Raw genomic sequence first — 19,896 nt, 5'->3', positions numbered from 1 at the left:
CTTACGGTCAACCAGCCTTCTCATACTATTGGACAACTCCACAGTAGTGTGCTACATCAATCACATGGGAAGTATGGATACTACTATTCAGTGGATTTCAATTTGTTCTGCTCCATGTTCCCTGACACATCAATCATCATGAGTGAGGATCACTCCGATATTGTCTGAAACTGAATGTTAAAAAGTGAGCTTCCCGGGCCGTTTTGCCTTTCACCTAAATGTGTGATCGTGAGGGATGGTTTCGTTGCAGGGGCTGGCCAGATTCTAGTCCCAAGCCTTCAATTCACTGGGTTCTTCCGATAAATCAGAGCGAAGCGAGGTCTACTTGCCGAGTTCTGTCCCTTTGTCTTGTAGGAGAAAAGACAAACGTTGCGGCTGAAACCACATTGACTCGGGTGCACCACTCCTTGGGAGTCTTTGTGCCGTGTAAGCCAAGAGGTTTGGAGGAAGTAACCCAGCACAAGTCAAGAGTTATGCAGTCAGTCAGGAGATTGTACTCATAACTGGCCTCCTTGTGCGTCATCATCACCAAGGCTGTCAGCCATCACATAGACATAGAGTAATCTGCAACCCACCATCCAACCGTGGGATAAGTACACTCTGCGAGATAGGATAAGTTATAAAAATTGAAAATTTTAACTATAAATTGTATATTTATAATACTTATCCCGTCTCGTGATGGATTCTCGCCCGACCATCCCCACTTCACAGATTACGACTAATGCTCCGAGACGAAAATGACAGCCACATGATCAACCAGAGAGCAAGCTGCATGCTTCTCAGGAGCTTTGCCAGGCTGTTCAGGAGTGGGAGCAGTAAGGAGTGTTCGGGCGAAGGGTTCAAGAGAGGCCAGAAATTTTGTTTGCAGTTCATTTCCACTCAACACTCAAATAAGAGAGAGATAGTACACTCCGTGAGATAGGATAAGTATTATTAATGTACAATTTATAGTTAAAATTTTCAAAGTTGTTAGTCCTTTTTTTTCAAAATATGTTGTGTAGCAAGTTAGTGGGATTGGAATTTGCTCATGTCAGCAAAACAACAAAGAATGATTATCAATTAACTAAGGCTACTCATAAATCCACAAGGTCCAGAGATCTGCAACTTTATGAAGATGTTTGAGATCTCAGAGTCATCTGCACTCAACTTTGGCCATTATTTGTGATGTTGAAGAAGAAATACACATGAGAAAATGCTTTTCCAAATGTAATTATCCGTCAATGTTTCATTAAACATAACATGAACATTACATTGCTATCATAGCATTCTCCTTGACCAAGAGTTGTTACATAGTTAACAGGCCATGTTGACAATACTTGTTGGAAGAATAAAGAACATAGTTAATATAAGTCAGCTGATTTTGAACATATCTGGTGAGCAACAATACCTGGGTACTATTGTTTACCCCTCAACAATCAGCCTAAAATTGATGCAAGCTACTGAATAATGGTCTGTTTGTTATGTATTCTAGAGGAGAAAGTATTATTGCTCAGAGAAATGTGTCTTTTAATACTGCTCAAACTATGCTGAAAAATGTAATATTATCCATAACAGATCAATGAAATAATGCTTTTTTGTGTGTAACTGCTTGGTTCCTTGTGGAGAGATAACGTATTCTGTAAACTGAGTGAAAGTGGATTTACTAAATATACAATGTTTTGTCTGTGTTGATGAAAATTTTCAATTTCAATTTCGTTTTCTTGTTCATCGATTTCTGTGTCAACACAGGAGGTAATACTCTTGCAAAATGAAATTATTGTTGATTGAAGATGTTACCTGCTTTTGTGGTGGACAAAGTAATGTAATCAGGGTGAATCAGCAAAACTCCCATGGCTATATTACTTGCATTAATCACTGGTCCTCTGTTGTTGATTGACTATTGGGGTCAATCGTTGTCACCCGGCATATAATGCAGGGCACAACTCAAAAACCATGAGACACATTTCATCCAAACCAGGTGCATGTATTAACCAAGGGCTGAAGTGGTGATTTTTGTAGCTTAGGAATTTCAAGAAAATGAAATTGTTTCCTATTTCCATGGTGTCAAGTTTGACTTTGACTCTGTTCATTGTGTGTTTGTCCGGACCATATTTCTAAAACTAATAGGTATTCTTTCATGAAACTGTGCGCACACAAAGACCAAGTTGTCAAATGGTGCCTTTTGCTATTAAGAATTTTAAAAAATGGTATTTTTTACTTTGGTGTGTACCTGACTTAGAAGTCCAAAGTTACGAATCCCAATTCCATGTTATTGTTTTGATAGCTCAATAACTACTCTTGTATATGAATGGACACACAAAATTTCTCTTATCAAGTTAAACCTATAATGATTATAGGGCCAACTTAAACACATTTATAAATCACCTAACTATTACTTGCCTATACTGAAGGGCCTGTTATGAACAAACATATTGTCATTTGCCAAGTGGTCATGTTGAACTATTCAATTCAGTTGGTCATTGCTCTGTGAGACACAAAACATTCATGGGTTTAAAGGCACTCAATATATTCAATGAAAATTGAAGTAAAACTCTTGACATGAAAAGGTCACAATAAACATTGTTTCAATGGAACACATATTATCTATTTTGTTTACTTTAATATGAATCATGGTAAGCACATAAAACAAGAACAAATTGATCTGGCCTAACACATTTTCAGTTACAGTATAGACTACAATTTGCTGTATTTATTTATTAATGTTCCCTGAAAATATTCTCTTAAAGACATATAATTGGATATCAGGCACATGTATGAAGTCTATGTTACTTTTGCTCCATTTTGTCTCTACTGACCTGCTTTGAATCTAGTGCATGGCGGAGTGGATGGTTGTTCTTAGAAATATTTTACTGTTATACTCACTCACTGACATTTTGTTATGACATAGTTATCAGTTGGTTCTTAGATGACATTTTAGTCATCATATATCAGTCCTTATTCAGATGACCTATGAAAAATAATTGCCTCAGTTGTCATACTGTATCAATGTGTCATTATATCTTTCTAAATATCTGGAAATATTTTCTTGATTGATACATGTTGGGTTTTCCTTATAATCAGACTCTTTCTAAGTAATAATTGGCTAAGTAATAACTATTTTTTACTGATTTTTTTATGTGGATAATGTCTCTGATAAGTTTAGGTACTGTATGATGTGTGTATTTGACAATATTAAATGTGATTCTAGATGAACTGGTGGAGAGGATAGCAGATGTCATGGAAGATGAATTTGAGGAGCCACAAACCTGGGGAGGGCAGTTTAGAAAGTAAGATGTGCAACATACATTTTTTTGCCTTGCATAACAGCTGAAAATTAAAGACTGGATTATCCCTCAGCTCCACCTTTGTATGTATCATAATATTTTAGATGTGTATTCCTGACTATGCACTTCTGTCACTGAGAAGATGTAAAACAGGACTGGTATCAGTAACAATTCAGGCATTGGACTTGGATAGTCCAGGGTAGTTAGCCAGTGTATAAATGTATATTCAAAGTTCATGGCGTCATACATATTGCTTTGTGCCGTGTGAGGTTTTCAACACATGTATGAAGAATTTCATGTATTGAAAGACATGACACCAAGTTACACACAAATTGAATCTGTTTTCAAGATGCCAACTTCAACTTTCAAGATGAGAACTTGACAGATTTCAGACAAACTGCAAAATTGAACAGACAGCATATGGTCATGTACCTGCATAACAAGAACATTTCATTAAAAGAAGTAAAGAAGTGAAAAGCAGACTTCTGGTATGGCCACTATTTGCTGAAGTTGCTTGAATCAGCACGTAAACACAATCGATCTGATCCCCAATAATTATGGCAAGCAAACATAATAATACAAAACAATCTAAAAAAGTACAGGCCCCTGGTGCTTCTTGACCGAAGATTAATACATATCTGCAATATATTAAGGAATTATATGTACAAGTGTGCTACAAGTACTTAGAACTTCTATTGGGTAGAGATTACAAAGCTGCAGGACTGTTGGATGAAAGTGAAGACTTCTAGTGTGTTGAGATTACAAAGCTGGAGGACTGCTGGACCAAGGTGAAGACTTCTATTGAGTGGAGATTACAAAGCTGGAGGACTGCTGGCCCAGGGTTAGGAGTTCTATTCTGTAGAGATTACAAAGCTGCAGGACTGTTGGATGAAAGTGAAGACTTCTAGTGTGTAGAGCTTACAAAGCTGGAGGACTGTATGACGAGGGTGAAGACTTGTATTGTGTAGAGATTACAAAGCTGGAGGACTGCTGGCCCAGGGTTAGGACTTGTATTGTGTAGAGATTACAAAGCTGGAGGACTGCTGGCCCAGGGTTAGGACTTCTATTGTGTAGAGATTACAAAGCTGGAGGACTGCTGGCCCAGGGTTAGGACTTCTATTGTGTAGAGATTACAAAGCTGGAGGACTGCTGGCCCAGGGTTAGGACTTCTATTGTGTAGAGATTACAAAGCTGGAGGACTGTTGGATGAAAGTGAAGACTTCTAGTGTGTAGAGCTTACAAAGCTGGAGGACTGTATGACGAGGGTGAAGACTTGTATTGTGTAGAGATTACAAAGCTGGAGGACTGCTGGCCCAGGGGGTTAGGTAGAGATTACTTGGAGGATTGTGTAGAGATTACAAAGCTGGAGGACTGCTGGCCCAGGGTTAGGACTTCTATTGTGTAGAGATTACAAAGCTGGAGGACTGCTGGCCCAGGGTTAGGACTTCTATTGTGTAGAGATTACAAAGCTGAGGACTGCTGGCCCAGGGTTAGGACTTCTATTGTGTAGAGATTACAAAGCTGGAGGACTGCTGGCCCAGGGTTAGGACTTCTATTGTGTAGAGATTACAAAGCTGGAGGACTGCTGGACCAGGGTTAGGACTTCTATTGTGTAGAGATTACAAAGCTGGAGGACTGCTGGCCCAGGGTGAAGACTTCTATTGTGTAGAGATTACAAAGCTGGAGGACTGCTGGCCCAGGGTTAGGACTTCTATTGTGTAGAGATTACAAAGCTGGAGGACTGCTGGCCCAGGGTTAGGACTTCTATTGTGTAGAGATTACAAAGCTGGAGGACTGCTGGCCCAGGGTTAGGACTTCTATTGTGTAGAGATTACAAAGCTGGAGGACTGCTGGTACCAGGGAGGAGGACTTCTATTGTGTAGAGATTACAAAGCTGGAGGACTGCTGGCCCAGGGTTAGGACTTCTATTGTGTAGAGATTACAAAGCTGGAGGACTGCTGGCCCAGGGTTAGGACTTCTATTGTGTAGAGATTACAAAGCTGGAGGACTGCTGGACCAGGGTTAGGACTTCTATTGTGTAGAGATTACAAAGCTGGAGGACTGCTGGACCAGGGTTAGGACTTCTATTGTGTAGAGATTACAAAGCTGGAGGACTGCTGGACCAGGGTTAGGACTTCTATTCTGTAGAGATTACAAACCTGGAGGACTGCTGGACCAAGGTGAAGACTTCTATTTTGTAGAGATTACAAAGCTGGAGGACTGTTGGATGAAAGTGAAGACTTCTAGTGTGTAGGCTTACAAAGCTGGAGGACTGTATGGCCCAGGGTGACTTCTAGAGATTACAAAGCTGGAGGACTGCTGGCCCAGGGTTAGGACTTCTATTGTGTAGAGATTACAAAGCTGGAGGACTGCTGGCCCAGGGTTAGGACTTCTATTGTGTAGAGATTACAAAGCTGGAGGACTGCTGGCCCAGGGTTAGGACTTCTATTGTGTAGAGATTACAAAGCTGGAGGACTGCTGGCCCAGGGTTAGGACTTCTATTGTGTAGAGATTACAAAGCTGGAGGACTGCTGGACCAGGGTTAGGACTTCTATTGTGTAGAGATTACAAAGCTGGAGGACTGCTGGACCAGTGTTAGGACTTCTATTTGGTAGAGATTACAAAGCTGAAGGACTGTATGACCAGGGTGAAGACATCTACTGGGCAGGGATAACAAAGTTTGATCACTGCTGGAGGAAGAGGCTCCTATTGGGCAGGGATAACTAAGTTGGATCACTGCTGGAGGTGGAGACTCCTATTGGGCAGGGATAACTAAGTTGGATCACTGCTGGAGGTGGAGACTCCTATTGGGCAGGGATAACTAAGTTGGATCACTGCTGGAGGTGGAGACTCCTATTGGGCAGGGATAACTAAGTTGGATCACTGCTGGAGGTGGAGACTCCTATTGGGCAGGGATAACTAAGTTGGATCACTGCTGGAGGTGGAGACTCCTATTGGGCAGGGATAACAAAGTTGGATCACTGCTGGAGGTGGAGACTCCTCTTGGGCAGGGATAACTAAGTTGGATCACTGCTGTAGGTGGGGACTGCTATTGGGCAGGGATAACTAAGTTGGATCACTGCTGGAGGTGAAGACATCTACTGTGCAGGGATTTGTTAGATCACTGCTGGAGGTGGAGACTCCTATTGGGCAGGGATAACTAAGTTGGATCACTGCTGGAGGTGAAGACATCTACTGTTCAGGGATAACTAAGTTGGATCACTGCTGGAGGTAGAGACTCCTATTGGGCAGGGATAACTAAGTTGGATCACTGCTGGAGGTGGAGACTCCTATTGGGCAGAGATAACTAAACTGGATCACTGCTGGAGGTGGAGACTCCTATTGGGCAGGGATCACTGCTGGAGGTGGAGACTCCTATTGGGCAGGGATAACTAAGCTGGATCACTGCTGGAGGTGGAGACTCCTATTGGGCAGGGATAACTAAGTTGGATCACTGCTGGAGGTGGAGACTCCTATTGGGCAGGGATAACTAAGTTGGATCACTGCTGGAGGTGGAGACTCCTATTGGGCAGGGATAACTAAGCTGGAGCATTGCCAACCAAAAGAATTTAAGTCAACATATTTAATGTTGAGAAAATTTGTTTGAACAAATTAGATTCTGAAACGTTTTCTGTGTCAGGCAACAAGCTTTGAGATTTACCTTTGTAGGCATACAACAGATTGGAGCTATTATCTCTTGACTAAGATTTGTATGGAATTGTTACTGAAAGTCCTGTTACTGAAACAGTATACAAGGTAGGCCTTGTTGAGTGTCTGTCACCATATACACCACATTCATTGCGAAGCATGCAGTATTTTTGGCTGGTTTTGCAGCGCCCTTCTTTGTGTGTTTGATTTGAAGTATTTATTAGAAGTAGAAAATGTCAGCCTGTCAGCTGGAATTGTAGCATGTTTGTATTTTGTTTATTTCAGTGCCATGACTGTGGGAGGAAGTACAGATGATGATGGCAATGATGTACCTCCCAAATGGTTTGATTACTTCATGCATTTCTTCACATTCTTTTGGAAGATCTTCTGTGCACTAATTCCACCAACGTAAGTGAATCATCTTTTTGCTGGATCACCTGGCATGAAGGTCTATATGATTCCTTTACCTGTCCAGCTTTTAATGAGATGCCACTTCTACTCTGATCAGTGATGATTAAAATGTACCAAGCAGCAGGTCAATCTAGTACTGTTATGTACATCATGATTACATGATTTGAAAACAATTACTGAAAGCAGTAAGGCCAGACTTTTTCTCTTTCTCACTGGTTTATAAATGTTGATGTTACTCATGAATGTATTTGACTTGTGTCATCACTTCTACAATTGGCTGTTTTCTTCAGCTATGCCTTAGGTATGTTTTACTAGTATGAGGAAGTTGTTAATGTAGTAACTTTTGTACAGTGTATAATGTACTTGTTGAATGTTAGTAAAGGGACTCATCATGTGTTTTTGTTATATATAACTTGTTTTGATCATGAATAAGTAGCTCTCTAAGCTACTTCTAGTCTGAAATGCAAAAGTTGGGAAGTTCATTTCACTTTAATGCGATTTCCTGTAGAGTTTTTTACTTTTCTATTTTCTCTATTTTTGTTTTCCAGACAATATTAAATATGAGAGCTGGCTATCGGTATAGATCGTAGTGTTTGATAATCGTTGACTGATTATCCATTGATAAATAGCAAGGAAGTAACTTTGAGCAAAAATGAAAAGAAAAACACCTGAAAGAAATCAACATATGTCCCATCACTAGTGAGTGGTGACATATGCATGCTATTATTGTTAACAAAACACTGTCCTGAACCTAATTCAGAAGATCAAAAGATTTAACTATGTATTGTCTGAGTAAATTAAAACTTTGTCACAGTAGCTTATGTACAATATTATTGATTGCACAATTTTCCTATTGATCATCATGAAATTTTTTCCATCAATGATATTTCTGATTTAAAATCTTTTTTAGCCAGCCCTATTGAATATGAATGCTGACAGTAACTTTTGTCTCCAATGACTTTATAAGCTGTTGACTACTTGTCCAGGTAAACTCTGATTTCACCTTCAATATATCAATGTGTTGTAGGTCTTATCTTGGAGCTTGGCCTGCATTTGTGATTTCCCTGGTTTTCATTGCTGGTATGACAGCTGTGGTGGAACAGGTGAGTGACAACCTCATGACATAAACCAGTTCTGGTACTACAGTCACATGACAGGGACATTGCTACTCTTGCATCAGAAAGCTTCAACTGTTTCCATGGATATCTTCCTTATTTGACCTTGAGGAATGCTTTTGGCACATTTCAAAGGTCAATGTCACAATATAGAAAAAACACTAGAGAGTTCATGTATGGTTTCTCAAAAGGTATTGGGCTTCTATCACGTAACTTGGTATGCATTCTCCAGTGTTGGTACCCTGGTTTTTAGAGGTTTGGCGCAAGATTAGTTCTTGGCCAGCCTTCATGCTTTTGTAAACATGATTATATCATTGTCAGTTTCTGTAGGCATGGAAATATATTTTCTTATGAATATGAAGAGACCAAGGCAATATCCAGCTTGAATTTTTTACAAGTTATGGAAGACTTCATGACCTTAAGTTGATCCTCAGTCTGTTGATGACGCTAACCAAATTATTCCATTTCAACACTCTCTGATCTGTTGGGCAAGCATGTCCCATCTGGTATTAGGGTTACAGTGAATAATGCCTACAACCTCTACCGAAGTCCTGAGTGCCAAATCAAAATATATTCATCTGAAAGACATTGGTATAAGGCAGGATTGGAGATTAACACACAAATTTTCAACAAGTTTAGATTTGATGCCAAAACTCTGCAGAAGTTCTTCACTGACAGTTGCAAAGACAGAATCACATCCTGTGACATGTCTTCTAACAGACTGTATGTATTCTATCATGTGTCATTTCACTCCACTTCCAATCAGTGACAAAACTTAAATATTATCACAACCTTTGAGTAACACCTTAGCATGAAAAATTCAGTGCAGAACCACCATCCATGGTGCAGGAAAAGAACTGTGAGCACAATCCTAATGCCATTTGGCTTTGGCACATCAGTCATTTTACAATAATTAGTCTTCTGGCACTTGGGTCGAGACTTCCTGATGTCTCGTATCTAATGCCAATTTCGAAAACACTGAATTGAGAGACTGTATCTCCTCACAGAGTGAGGGACAAGCAAAATAACCATAATTGACAATAAAGGAAAAATAATAAAAAGCGTATCTCTGTTAGTGTTATTTTCAGATGTAACAATTTGGCAAAAGAGATAATATTTGAGATGAAAGTTAGGTTCAATAAGTAAGTTTTTAAGAATGAAGCATACAACTTTATGGATGACAACTTTTATTGCATAGAGCGACATTTCGATTCTTAAATTGTAGATTCTTAAATTGTTATCAAGCTAAAGGTAGTTAGGCATTATTGGCCATGCTTGAAGATGACAAAATATCAATGCCAACTATGTCACAGTGGACGTAAGTCAGATCCAGGTTTTGGCCAAACCAAAGTGTTGATTTGTCTGGTACATTGACACAATGAAACAGTTTAATGATGCTATTACAGTATCCAAAGAATGAGAATTTATATTGCCTGCAACAATACCAACAAAGTCTGTGATCCTGTCAGTGATAGAGTATTGCAGTTGCTAGAACTCCAGTGTAAAGCCTGCATCCAAAGTACCCTATATGGTGACAAATATTAATACCTAGTGAACGGTTGAAATACATCACAAAGACATGTGAAGGGTCAGTTGTCTTTTGTTTAAGCTATAGTTCTGGAAGTGGACAAAAACATGAAATCACATTTTCCCTCATTAAAATTGTCAGATCAAACTGTTCCACAAATTGTAAATGCATGTTCGATCCCAGGAGTCAGCTACATAAAAAGCATGTGCATCAAGAGGACAGCTGTGTTTGGAAATGATGCTACAGCTGAATGCACAAGAAAGAGAGCATGGTCTTAGGCTTCTCGAGGCAGGAACTTCGCAGACAGCTGTTGCCAAATGCTTCCATGTCAACCATAAGCCATCACTTTAGTTGCAATCAGCAAACAGAAAGCATCATTGGATAGACTTCGACCTGGACAACTTCCAGTTCCAAAAGACGGACAGATTTGACTGGCACACTTCTGAGATTTGTTCAGATTGTCATCACCAACAGCAGCAACTAGTTAGTAGATATGGGAGACATATTCACACCATTACAGTCATTCAGCAGCTGATACAAGCTGGAATACGCTACCGATGTCCTTTCTGGATCCAGTGTTGCAACCTAGACAACGTCAAGCCTGCTGTCACTTTGCCCAATAGTATGGATGACAACCAAGGCTTTTCTTCTGTAGAATTGTGTTTTCTGGATTGCATTTCAATTGTGAATCGTTAGGGAATGTGAGAACTGACCACACCAGGAACATTACACCAATACAAGTGTCAGACAGCAAGATTTGGCAGTGGCAGGGTCGTGGTTTGGAGAGCAATAAACACTCATTTCAGGAGTGACCTTCATGTAATCCAATGGTAATCTCACAGCACAGTGCAATGTGGATGAAATTCTAAAGTCTAAAGCCATTTCATTGTTGTGATATCACCAACGACCCTAAAGTAAGTTGATCTTCCAGCATGATAATGCAGCAAGAGTGACATATGTATTCACGCAACAGTCTGGTGTCACTGTGATGAACAGGTTAGCCTAATCACCAGATTTAAAACCCCATTGAACATTGGTGGGGTGAACTGGGAGATGGGTTTACAGACATCAGCCACCACCAGCCAATGTTGCAGATTCGACCTTGGCCTTGCAGCAAGAGTTGAGGAACATCCCAATCTCTGTGACTCTCTGCCCCAGTGTATCCATGCTTGTGCCAGGGCTGATCAGAGGTCACACAAGATATTGTGTTATTCCATGGGTTCACTCATTTGTGACTTTCTGTACTAAGTCTGTTTAACAACATTACATGTTTTAGGTCTGAAAATGGTTGCATATTCACCATGTCATTTAAAATAATTACATTTGGCCTAGAGCTCTTGTCCACTTGTCTTTTTTCCACCCTAAAATTGGTAACTTGTTTTCAGCTGGGCCATCTGCTGGGATGTGTTGTTGGGTTAGAGACAAGTGTGACTGGCATCACAATTATAGCACTTGGGACCAGTGTGCCAGACACATTTGCCAGTCGAACAGCAGCTAAGCAAGATGAGCATGCAGATGCCGCCATAGGCAATGTTACGGGTATGCAACCAAAAATAGTCAACATTACTCCTCTGTCTGTTGCTAATCTGAATGTTGTGCATGTACAGTCATGCACTTGTAATACATTATCTGTTATATATATCATAAAGAGATGTAATTGAACTGAATGTTCTACCAGTTAATGGATTGATTCAATGTTTTATGTATGTTTCTAGATATGAACTGTGATTTGGACTTAATGAACTTGTTATATTATGTGTTCAGGCAGTAACAGTGTCAACGTGTTCTTGGGTCTTGGGCTGCCATGGGTACTCAGCACTATGTATGCACTGTACCATAAGAAATCATATCATGTGAAGAGCACCAACCTTACTCAGAGTGTCATTATCTTTGGCGTATGTGGCACACTTTGTATACTACTGCTTCTACTCCCGGAGAAAGGTAAGTTGCTTAGTGTCAATGTAAAGACTCTTTCAGTTATCATCAGTAGCCCTAGTTATCATGGACAAGTAGAGATTGCATGTGTAATATCTGCTGTGCTATCATGCAAGTATTGACATGTTAAATGTAGCCACACTACTACAATTAATATTGGAATATTGCTGAGTGCAGCGTTAAACAACACAAACTAAGGCAACAATCAAAAGCAGTCTCTACCCAAATAAGAGTGAGTGAGTGAGTGAGTTTGGTTTTACGCCGCTTTTAGCAATATTCCAGCAACATCACGGCGGGGGACACCAGAAATGGGCTTCACACATTGTACCCAAGTGGGGAATCGAACCCGGGTCTTTGGCATGACGAGCCAACGCTTTACCCACTAGGCTACCCCACTGCCCCCCCAAATAAGAGCATATTGTACAATATGGTTTCCAGTGTAAAGCATTTGTTTAATTAGCCATCAAAGAGATATAATGCCAAATGTTTGTGATAAGTCAATGTAACCAGCCTCACCTTTTGCTTCCACCACATTCTCACGCAAGACAATTGTTCACCTCAAAAATCATATGGACAAATAATGCAAGTCAAAATAGTGAATTGCATTAGACATTTTTCACTCTGAATCATAGAATTTTGAAATGTTCTCTTCATGTTTACCATATCAATTTTTGAAAGCTTTATTGGGGACATTAATTTTGTAACCCTGATCAAACAACTTTTGATCAAATGAGAATTGATAACGCCATCAATTGAGGATTTCCCCACACAAACAAGTCAAATGATGGAACAGTTCCATCCTTTTTTTAGTTATCTTGCCAGTTATCAGAAGCCCCACAGTGCAACTCGGGAAGACCATGTCTGTTTCTGTGAAAACATCCTATATTATGTTAGTAAGCAATAACCAAACAGTTACCACTGTGAAGATAAGCAGCTGTTGTGGGTGATGATAGATGACAATTGTCTATGACTAACATAACTGCTTTGTTGAGCCAAGTATTTTGTATATATTAGTCAGCCTATTTCAAACAAACATCTGTATGATTTAGCGCATTGTGAAGTTTTCCAAATGTTTTTTTGCCGTTATACATTTACAGTTGTTCGGTGGAGAATTGGGTGGCCGCAATTCTACTGTGAAGTGGATGACAAGTACTTTTCTGTTTGCCCTCTGGATCCTTTACATTATACTGTCCAGCCTGCAGGCATATGGTAAAATCGATCTTAAGTTCTAGGCTGTTGGATGAAGAACTACATGCTGGGGCTGCCTAGCACACAAGATACACACTCCATCTGTAACAAATGGAATACGTTGTAGAAGATTGCTGTTGTCCAAGATGTTTTGAGTGCATTGCCACTGAACGGATTAGCATCAACCATAGAACCTTAGCATTGAAGTGTGTCTTACATGTAGAGGAGGATAGACATTCCATAACTGACATATTCCTCTCTGATGGCTGATGTAATTGGCAGAGCTGTGAGTGGAGTATGTGTGATAAGCTAATTTATTCTTACCTTGCATGGCAACAGACACACCCAGGAGGATTGTATTTTTATCAGAAGCTATCCGTTGTTCTTGATATTGGCTAGGACAGATTTGAGGTGAAGGCATGTCATGCTGAAGATACTACAAAATAGTCACCATCCCTGTGTGTAAACAATGTGGGTATGTAATCCATAGATAGGTGTACTGTAGATACACCAACACAAGGGTGTGCCAGTCAGTCTTGCTACAGGTTGGTAACTATTCATCGGTCTTGCCATTTTACAGTATTTGATTACTGTTGACATTTGTTGTAGTTATTGTCAGTTGTACTTTGTTTTGAACGGTGTTACTTGTTTCAATGAGATGATAAAATTTAGTGATTTAAACCTACCGATATAAAGATGACACCAGCTTGGTATAAATGGACCAGAGAGTATTTTGTCATGTATATAGGCATTGCCCTCTCCTGTCATCATGATCATGTTGAAAGTATTCATTAATTGACTGTACATTCATACTAGGTATGCAGGCATTAATATTGGATATATACAACAGAACTAAGTTAAACTTGCTGACTTATGTGTACATATATGTATAAATATTTATTTTCTATTCCTATTTTGCCAAAGACATACTACGTATGAATTATGAATATAGAATTGTTAATTCATTTATCATTGTTTCCATGATCTCATAAATGTGGCATGCTGTATTTGTAAACATTAACATTTGAAGTGTCTGGTATTTTTTAGTGAAACTCTAAACAAATCAAGAACCTATACAAGTTGGGGTTTGTTGTTTTTTCAGTGATAAGCACTACCAGTTTTACAGTGTAAACAGAGTACATGTTTTTTTCTCAAGTAAAATTGAGTAGCTTGGAAGATGTGAGCAAGCAGATGTTTTTATTTATGCTTGTATTCATACCTCATTTCCCCATCAACTTGTATTTTGGAGGAATGAACGTTTCATACCAATCAACACAGCATCCAATATGATTTTTGGACTCATAATGTCATGACAAACCCTGTTGTTTTTTTATGTAATCCATCCTGTCCCCATACTTGGCAATCATCCCTGAAATCGTCTCCCAGGTTGCCACTCATCCCCATGCCCCAGGTACAGACAAGGTGTCTGGCATGGTCCAGCAGACCGTTGCCTCAGTCCAAGCATTACCTATCTGTGATAACTACATTGCCTGTTGATTGTATACACCTATTATTTCCAAGGTTGTGTTCAGGTTTGTGTACCTACAGCTACTGATTTCATTTCTCAGTAGTAGAGCATGTATAGCTGTTATCTACCGCAGTTTTATCTATGATTTCAAACTACGTGTGTGGCCGTGAATTTGGGTAAAAATTTGGATTGTTTGTAAAGCTATTACTTCCTTTTCTTCAGAGGGTTTTTAACACTGCATTCAGTGGAACAAAGTGAAAGTAAGCATTTAAGTATCTTTCAGTGTCATAGAAGTCATGCTTGAACATTCTAAAAATTGGGAATTCCTATGTTTCTGTTTTGACTGAAGTCTGATGTAGACAAAAGGCCAGAAATTGTAAGATGGATGTAACAACTAATATAATCATCTGCAGTAGATAAGTTCCTGTACTGTCAGCAAGCGTCTGTAGCTACAAGATATGAGGAAAGTACATTTTGAGCATTAGTGCTTCATTTTATTATTTTAGTAAGATTTGATTTGATTTCTCTGTGTTAATGTTAGCCAGTATTTGCATGCTTGTGAATCACTGCAATGTATTTATTCTGTTTGAAATACTCAAGTTTGCATAGATAGCTCAGTTTATTCTTTTTTGTTTTGTACAGCATGTCATTATCATATTTGTTACTGCTCACAAGAGTATGTGAGTATTCAGTTGTTGCTGCATAGTAGGATTGTGTTGTGTATACTTTGATGGGTGTGAATACTGAACTCATTAAGTCTGCACAACATGTTTTGATATTCCTTATTGTTGGTGAATAGTTGAACACCTTTTGACCTAATTCAGTCTCATAGTTAGGTAATATTTGTTTTGATCTTGTTAAGGCAATTATCCTTGGAAATGCCATCAAAGTAAAAGTTCAGTGCCTTTTAGTATGTTTTTTATTCCTTTTTTTCACATAGAGCTCTTTATGCATTGATGACTTAGTTACAGACTTAGGCCAGTCCTTGTGTGTTACTTGGGTCAGAAAGACATGTAGATGGAAGACAACATCAAACAGTGTTTTGCAAAAGGCACCAGACCAAAAGGGAATACACACTGTTCTGTTTCTCATGCAGAAACTAGCAAAGCAATAATGGGATCCAGTTAATAGACAAGTTGGCCTTAAAGAGACTAGATATGTTTCTCCCTTTAAAGATACATGCTTTTTCTCATCCTGTTCCGTTTTTTTTAACATACTCAGCAAATATTTTAGGTTGCCAGTCGATTAAAAAAAAATGAAAACATAAATAAATAAATACTTGGTTCATATGAAATGTCTGTAATAGAGGACTTACTACATGTTGGATTGATTTTTTTGCATTGTGTGCACCTCACCTGAAGGAGAAGATCCTCCTCGTCCTCCTCTCTACAGTGTTAATCTGGAGACAGTTGGCCAGACTGACACCATGTGCCATCCAGTGTACATATTGTTGAATGTTATCATTTTCATTGACAGATTAGCATCTGTACAAAATGTGTGCTATTTTCTTACTGTTAGATGGTCTTCTATCATTCCTAGCTCGAAGTTGGTCTGACAAGTAGAGAAGACAACTTGCCTTTCACTGAGCAATAAGATGTGAAGACTGTTTGTTTCCTTAAAAGATACACTGTTTTTACTATTTTCAAGAGATTGCTCAACCTTTGAATAACTATTTAATGAATGTAAAATTGCAGATGCACTCTGACTCTGCTCATCTGGATTCCATTAATCAAGATATTTTTTTCGTTGACTTTGATCATGGCTGTATGTCTTTAACAATACCAGACCATTGAAGTTTCCCAGTTTCTGATACATGTAAAAGTAAAGCAATATAACATGACCACAATAGAAGCTGTAAAAGAATATTTTTGTTCTGATTCAGACATTTATACTTTATCCAGATGAGCTACCTGATGATTTCAGTTTACTTTTGCAGCTCCTTCATGGGGTCTGTTTTTCTCTATCTCAAAACTTGACAACCCAGAGATGAAATTTGTACGTGATGTTACTCAAAAGGTTGAGCAAAATTATCCATGAATGTTTGGTCAAACAAGAACGGCACCAGCCATCACACCATCTCCTACATTTGTCCAGTCATCCCAACGTACATCTTCATTTCAACCGTGGGACATTCAGCAGGTGGAAAAATAATTTGATATCAGTGTTAAACATGATGTCTTTCCAAAAACCATAACATCTGAAGAAAGCTAATCAAATAATTGCAGTGATGGTAGACTGGCTAAGTGAATGACCAACCAGTCATGGACTTGAAAGGACTTGCAGTTTATCTGCCTTTATGGCAGAATCTCTGTTCTCATGTTAATTACAGTTGTGCCACACATTCTCAAATGGGAAATAAAGTTTGAAGTTTTATCAACCATTGTGTTGTTGAAATATTTTAGTAAAGCCTGAAATGACATTGTTATAATGTTTGAAGCTGGATCAAGAGTAATCCTGGGACATCTCTGTAATATCATATCAAGAGTTTCAAAACATTATATGGAAGCATGATGTTTAGGTCGTGTTCTAGATTTGATAAAGCTTTACTTCATCAGACAAAGGTTCTAAAGTATATTTGTTCCGGAAAATGTATTTCAGGGTATTGTGTGTAGAGGACTCAGCACAAGTAATGTCTGATGAGAAGTAATGGAACTTATTACAATGCTGCTTGAAAGACCCCGATTTTATGGATACCAAGGCAAGTGTTATGCCCTCTTACACTGCAGTTGCTACTTATCATGGCAACTTTCACACTTTTCACACTCAACCCATGAAGATGCGGCGACTATGCTTGTCTTAAGAGGCGACTAACGGGATCGGGTGGTCAGGCTCACTGACTTGGTTGACACATGTCATCGGTTCCCAATTGCACAGATCGATGTTCATGCTGTTGATCACTGGATTGTCTGGTCCAGACTCTATTATTTACAGACGCCGCCATATAGCTGGAATATTGCTGAGTGCGGCGTAAAACTAAACTCACTCACTCACTCACTTTGTACTCACATCTGTACTGGACACCTGCATATACACACGAGCATTAATCAAGCATCATCCACTATTTTATTATATGCTTTGAAAACAAATCTGCATATAAATGGGACCTGTAACATATTTTACGCCATCAAAACAAGAACAAAGCTGAAGCTGACATTTGGTAACAATGCCGCCAGTCTGATTGTCGTGATTGTATGAACCATGACTGACTGGCCACATCAGTACCTGGTGTAGTCACCCCTTGCTCCTATAATGTCTGCCAGTCTCCTCATACTGCCAAAAAAACTATGAATATTCAGCATCAGAATCCTCACCCAATCCTCATGGAGTGTCTGCGTCAATTCCTGCAGATTTTGAACAAAAACATCTTTAGGTCGAACTTAGAATCCAAGATAGATAGTCCTAAAGATGTTCGAAGAGGTCCATAATTAATGTTTCGATGGCATTCTGCAAATGGGTGATTGCTAGAGAAGAAGGGGTGTAACATTGTCATCTGTGAATATCGGGACGACTTGAGTGTCCCATGTTCTGTAATGAGATCCAACTTGCAGTCGTACAAACGACTATCAGTGGGGAAGGGACGTCTTATCTGTCAGCGTTCCTGCCCAGCAGCCCACAGCCTCCTCCTGATGGTACTTGTATAGAGAGTCGGACTTCCACTCTTCATTGCCGGCCAGGCTTGTATAAATCAAACATCCAATATCAACTTGGTTCAGTTTCCTCAGCGCTTACTTCTCTCTGTGTTGTGCATCAGTTCCCTCAAAGTTCACCTCTCCCTGTGTTGTGCATCAGTTCCCTCAACGTTCACCTCTCCCTGTGTTGTGCATCAGTTGCCTCAGTGTTGTGCATCAGTTCATTTGGCTTTAACTTCTCAGTGTTGTGCATCAGTTGCCTCAGTGTTGTGCATCAGTTGCCTCAGTGTTGTGCATCAGTTCATTTGGCTTTAACTTCTCAGTGTTGTGCATCAGTTCCCTCAGGGGTTCACTTCTCTTGGTGTTGTGCATCAGTTCATCAGTATTTTCTTCTCTCATTGTACATCAAGCATGTATTTCCCCCACAGTCATGTGTCTGTTCCCAGGTATTTAGTTCCCTCGGTGTGGTGTGTCTGTTACCAAGCATGTATTTCCGTTGGTGTGGTATGTTTGTTCCTACAGTCTGTATGCATTTAGTTCCCTCGGTGTAGTGTGTCTGATGCCTGGCATGTATTTCCCTTGGTGCCATGTGCCTGTTTTCAAGCATGTATTTCCCTTGATGACATGTGTCTATTATCAAGCAGGTATTTCCCTCGGTGTCATGTGTCCGCTCTGAGGCGTGTATTTCCCTTGGTGCCACGTGTTATCAAGCATGTAATTCCCTCACTGTGGTATGTTTGTTACTGTGCATTTGGTTCCCTCTGTGTGGTGTGTCTTGTTCGCTGGCATGTATTTTCCTTGGTGTGTCTGTTATCAAGCATGTATTTCCATCGGTGCCATGTGTCTGTTATCATGCATGCATTTTCCATGGTGCCATGTGTCAGTTATCAAGCATGTATTTCCCTTGGTGCCATGTGTCTGTTAGCTGGCATGTTTGTCCCTTGGTGTGTTGTGTCTGTTATCAAGTATGTATTTCCCTTGGTGCCATGTGTCCGTTATCAAGCATGGATTTTCATCAGTGCCATGTGTCTGTTATCAAGTATGTATTTCCCTTGGTGCCATGTGTCCGTTATCAAGCATGGATTTTCATCAGTGCCATGTGTCTGTTGTCAATCATGTATTTCCCTCGGTGTCATGTGTCTGTTAGCTGGCATGTATTTCCCATGGTGTGGTGTGTCTGTTATGAAGCATGTATTTCCCTCAGTGTCATGTCTCTCTTATCAAGCATGGGTTTTCCTCAGTGCCATGTATCTGTTGTCAAACATGTATTTCCCTCGGTATCATGTGTCTGTTCGCTGGCATGTATTTCACTGGGTGTCATGTGTCTGTTAGCTGGTATGTATCTCCCTTGGTGTGTCTGTTATCAAACATGCATTTCCTTCGGTGTCACGTGTCAGGTATGTATTTCCCCCAGTGCCACGTGTCTGCTATCAAGCATGTATTTCCATCACTGTGGTATGTTTGTACCTATGCATTTAGTTCCCTGAGTGGTGTGTCTGATACCAAACGTGTATTTCCCCCCAGTCCCCCGGTGTCATTTGTCTATTAGCTGGTATGTATCTCCCTTGGTGTGTCTGTTGTCAAGCATGTATTTCCCTCAGTACCATGTGTCTGTACTCAAGCATGTATTTCCCTTGGTGTCATGTGTCTGTTCGCTGGCATGTATTCCCTTGGTGTGTCTGTTATCGTGCAGACCGCCTCCGTGGTGTAG

The 19,896-nt window shown here is 39.8% G+C and overlaps 1 protein-coding gene across 5 annotated transcripts in view; it reads left to right on the top strand.

The window, feature by feature from the left end:
• LOC124291270 (sodium/calcium exchanger 3-like) overlaps positions 1-16,933 on the top strand; it is a 115,639-nt gene extending 98,706 nt beyond the window's left edge. For all 5 annotated transcript variants that reach the window (XM_046728244.1, XM_046728243.1, XM_046728242.1 and 2 more), the window contains 6 exons: positions 3,188-3,266; positions 7,197-7,319; positions 8,350-8,425; positions 11,351-11,504; positions 11,730-11,906; positions 12,998-16,933. In XM_046728244.1, the coding sequence (XP_046584200.1) occupies positions 3,188-3,266; positions 7,197-7,319; positions 8,350-8,425; positions 11,351-11,504; positions 11,730-11,906; positions 12,998-13,113 (725 nt within the window). In that variant the 3' untranslated portion in view covers positions 13,114-16,933. The remainder of the gene's footprint in view (positions 1-3,187; positions 3,267-7,196; positions 7,320-8,349; positions 8,426-11,350; positions 11,505-11,729; positions 11,907-12,997) is intronic.
• The last annotated feature ends 2,963 nt before the right edge of the window (positions 16,934-19,896 follow it).

Source organism: Haliotis rubra, unplaced genomic scaffold (genome assembly GCF_003918875.1).
Source record: "Haliotis rubra isolate DU_JTF1 unplaced genomic scaffold, ASM391887v1 Scf489, whole genome shotgun sequence".
Lineage (NCBI taxonomy): Eukaryota > Metazoa > Mollusca > Gastropoda > Lepetellida > Haliotidae > Haliotis > Haliotis rubra.
This window is presented reverse-complemented; position numbering and strand designations above follow the sequence as displayed.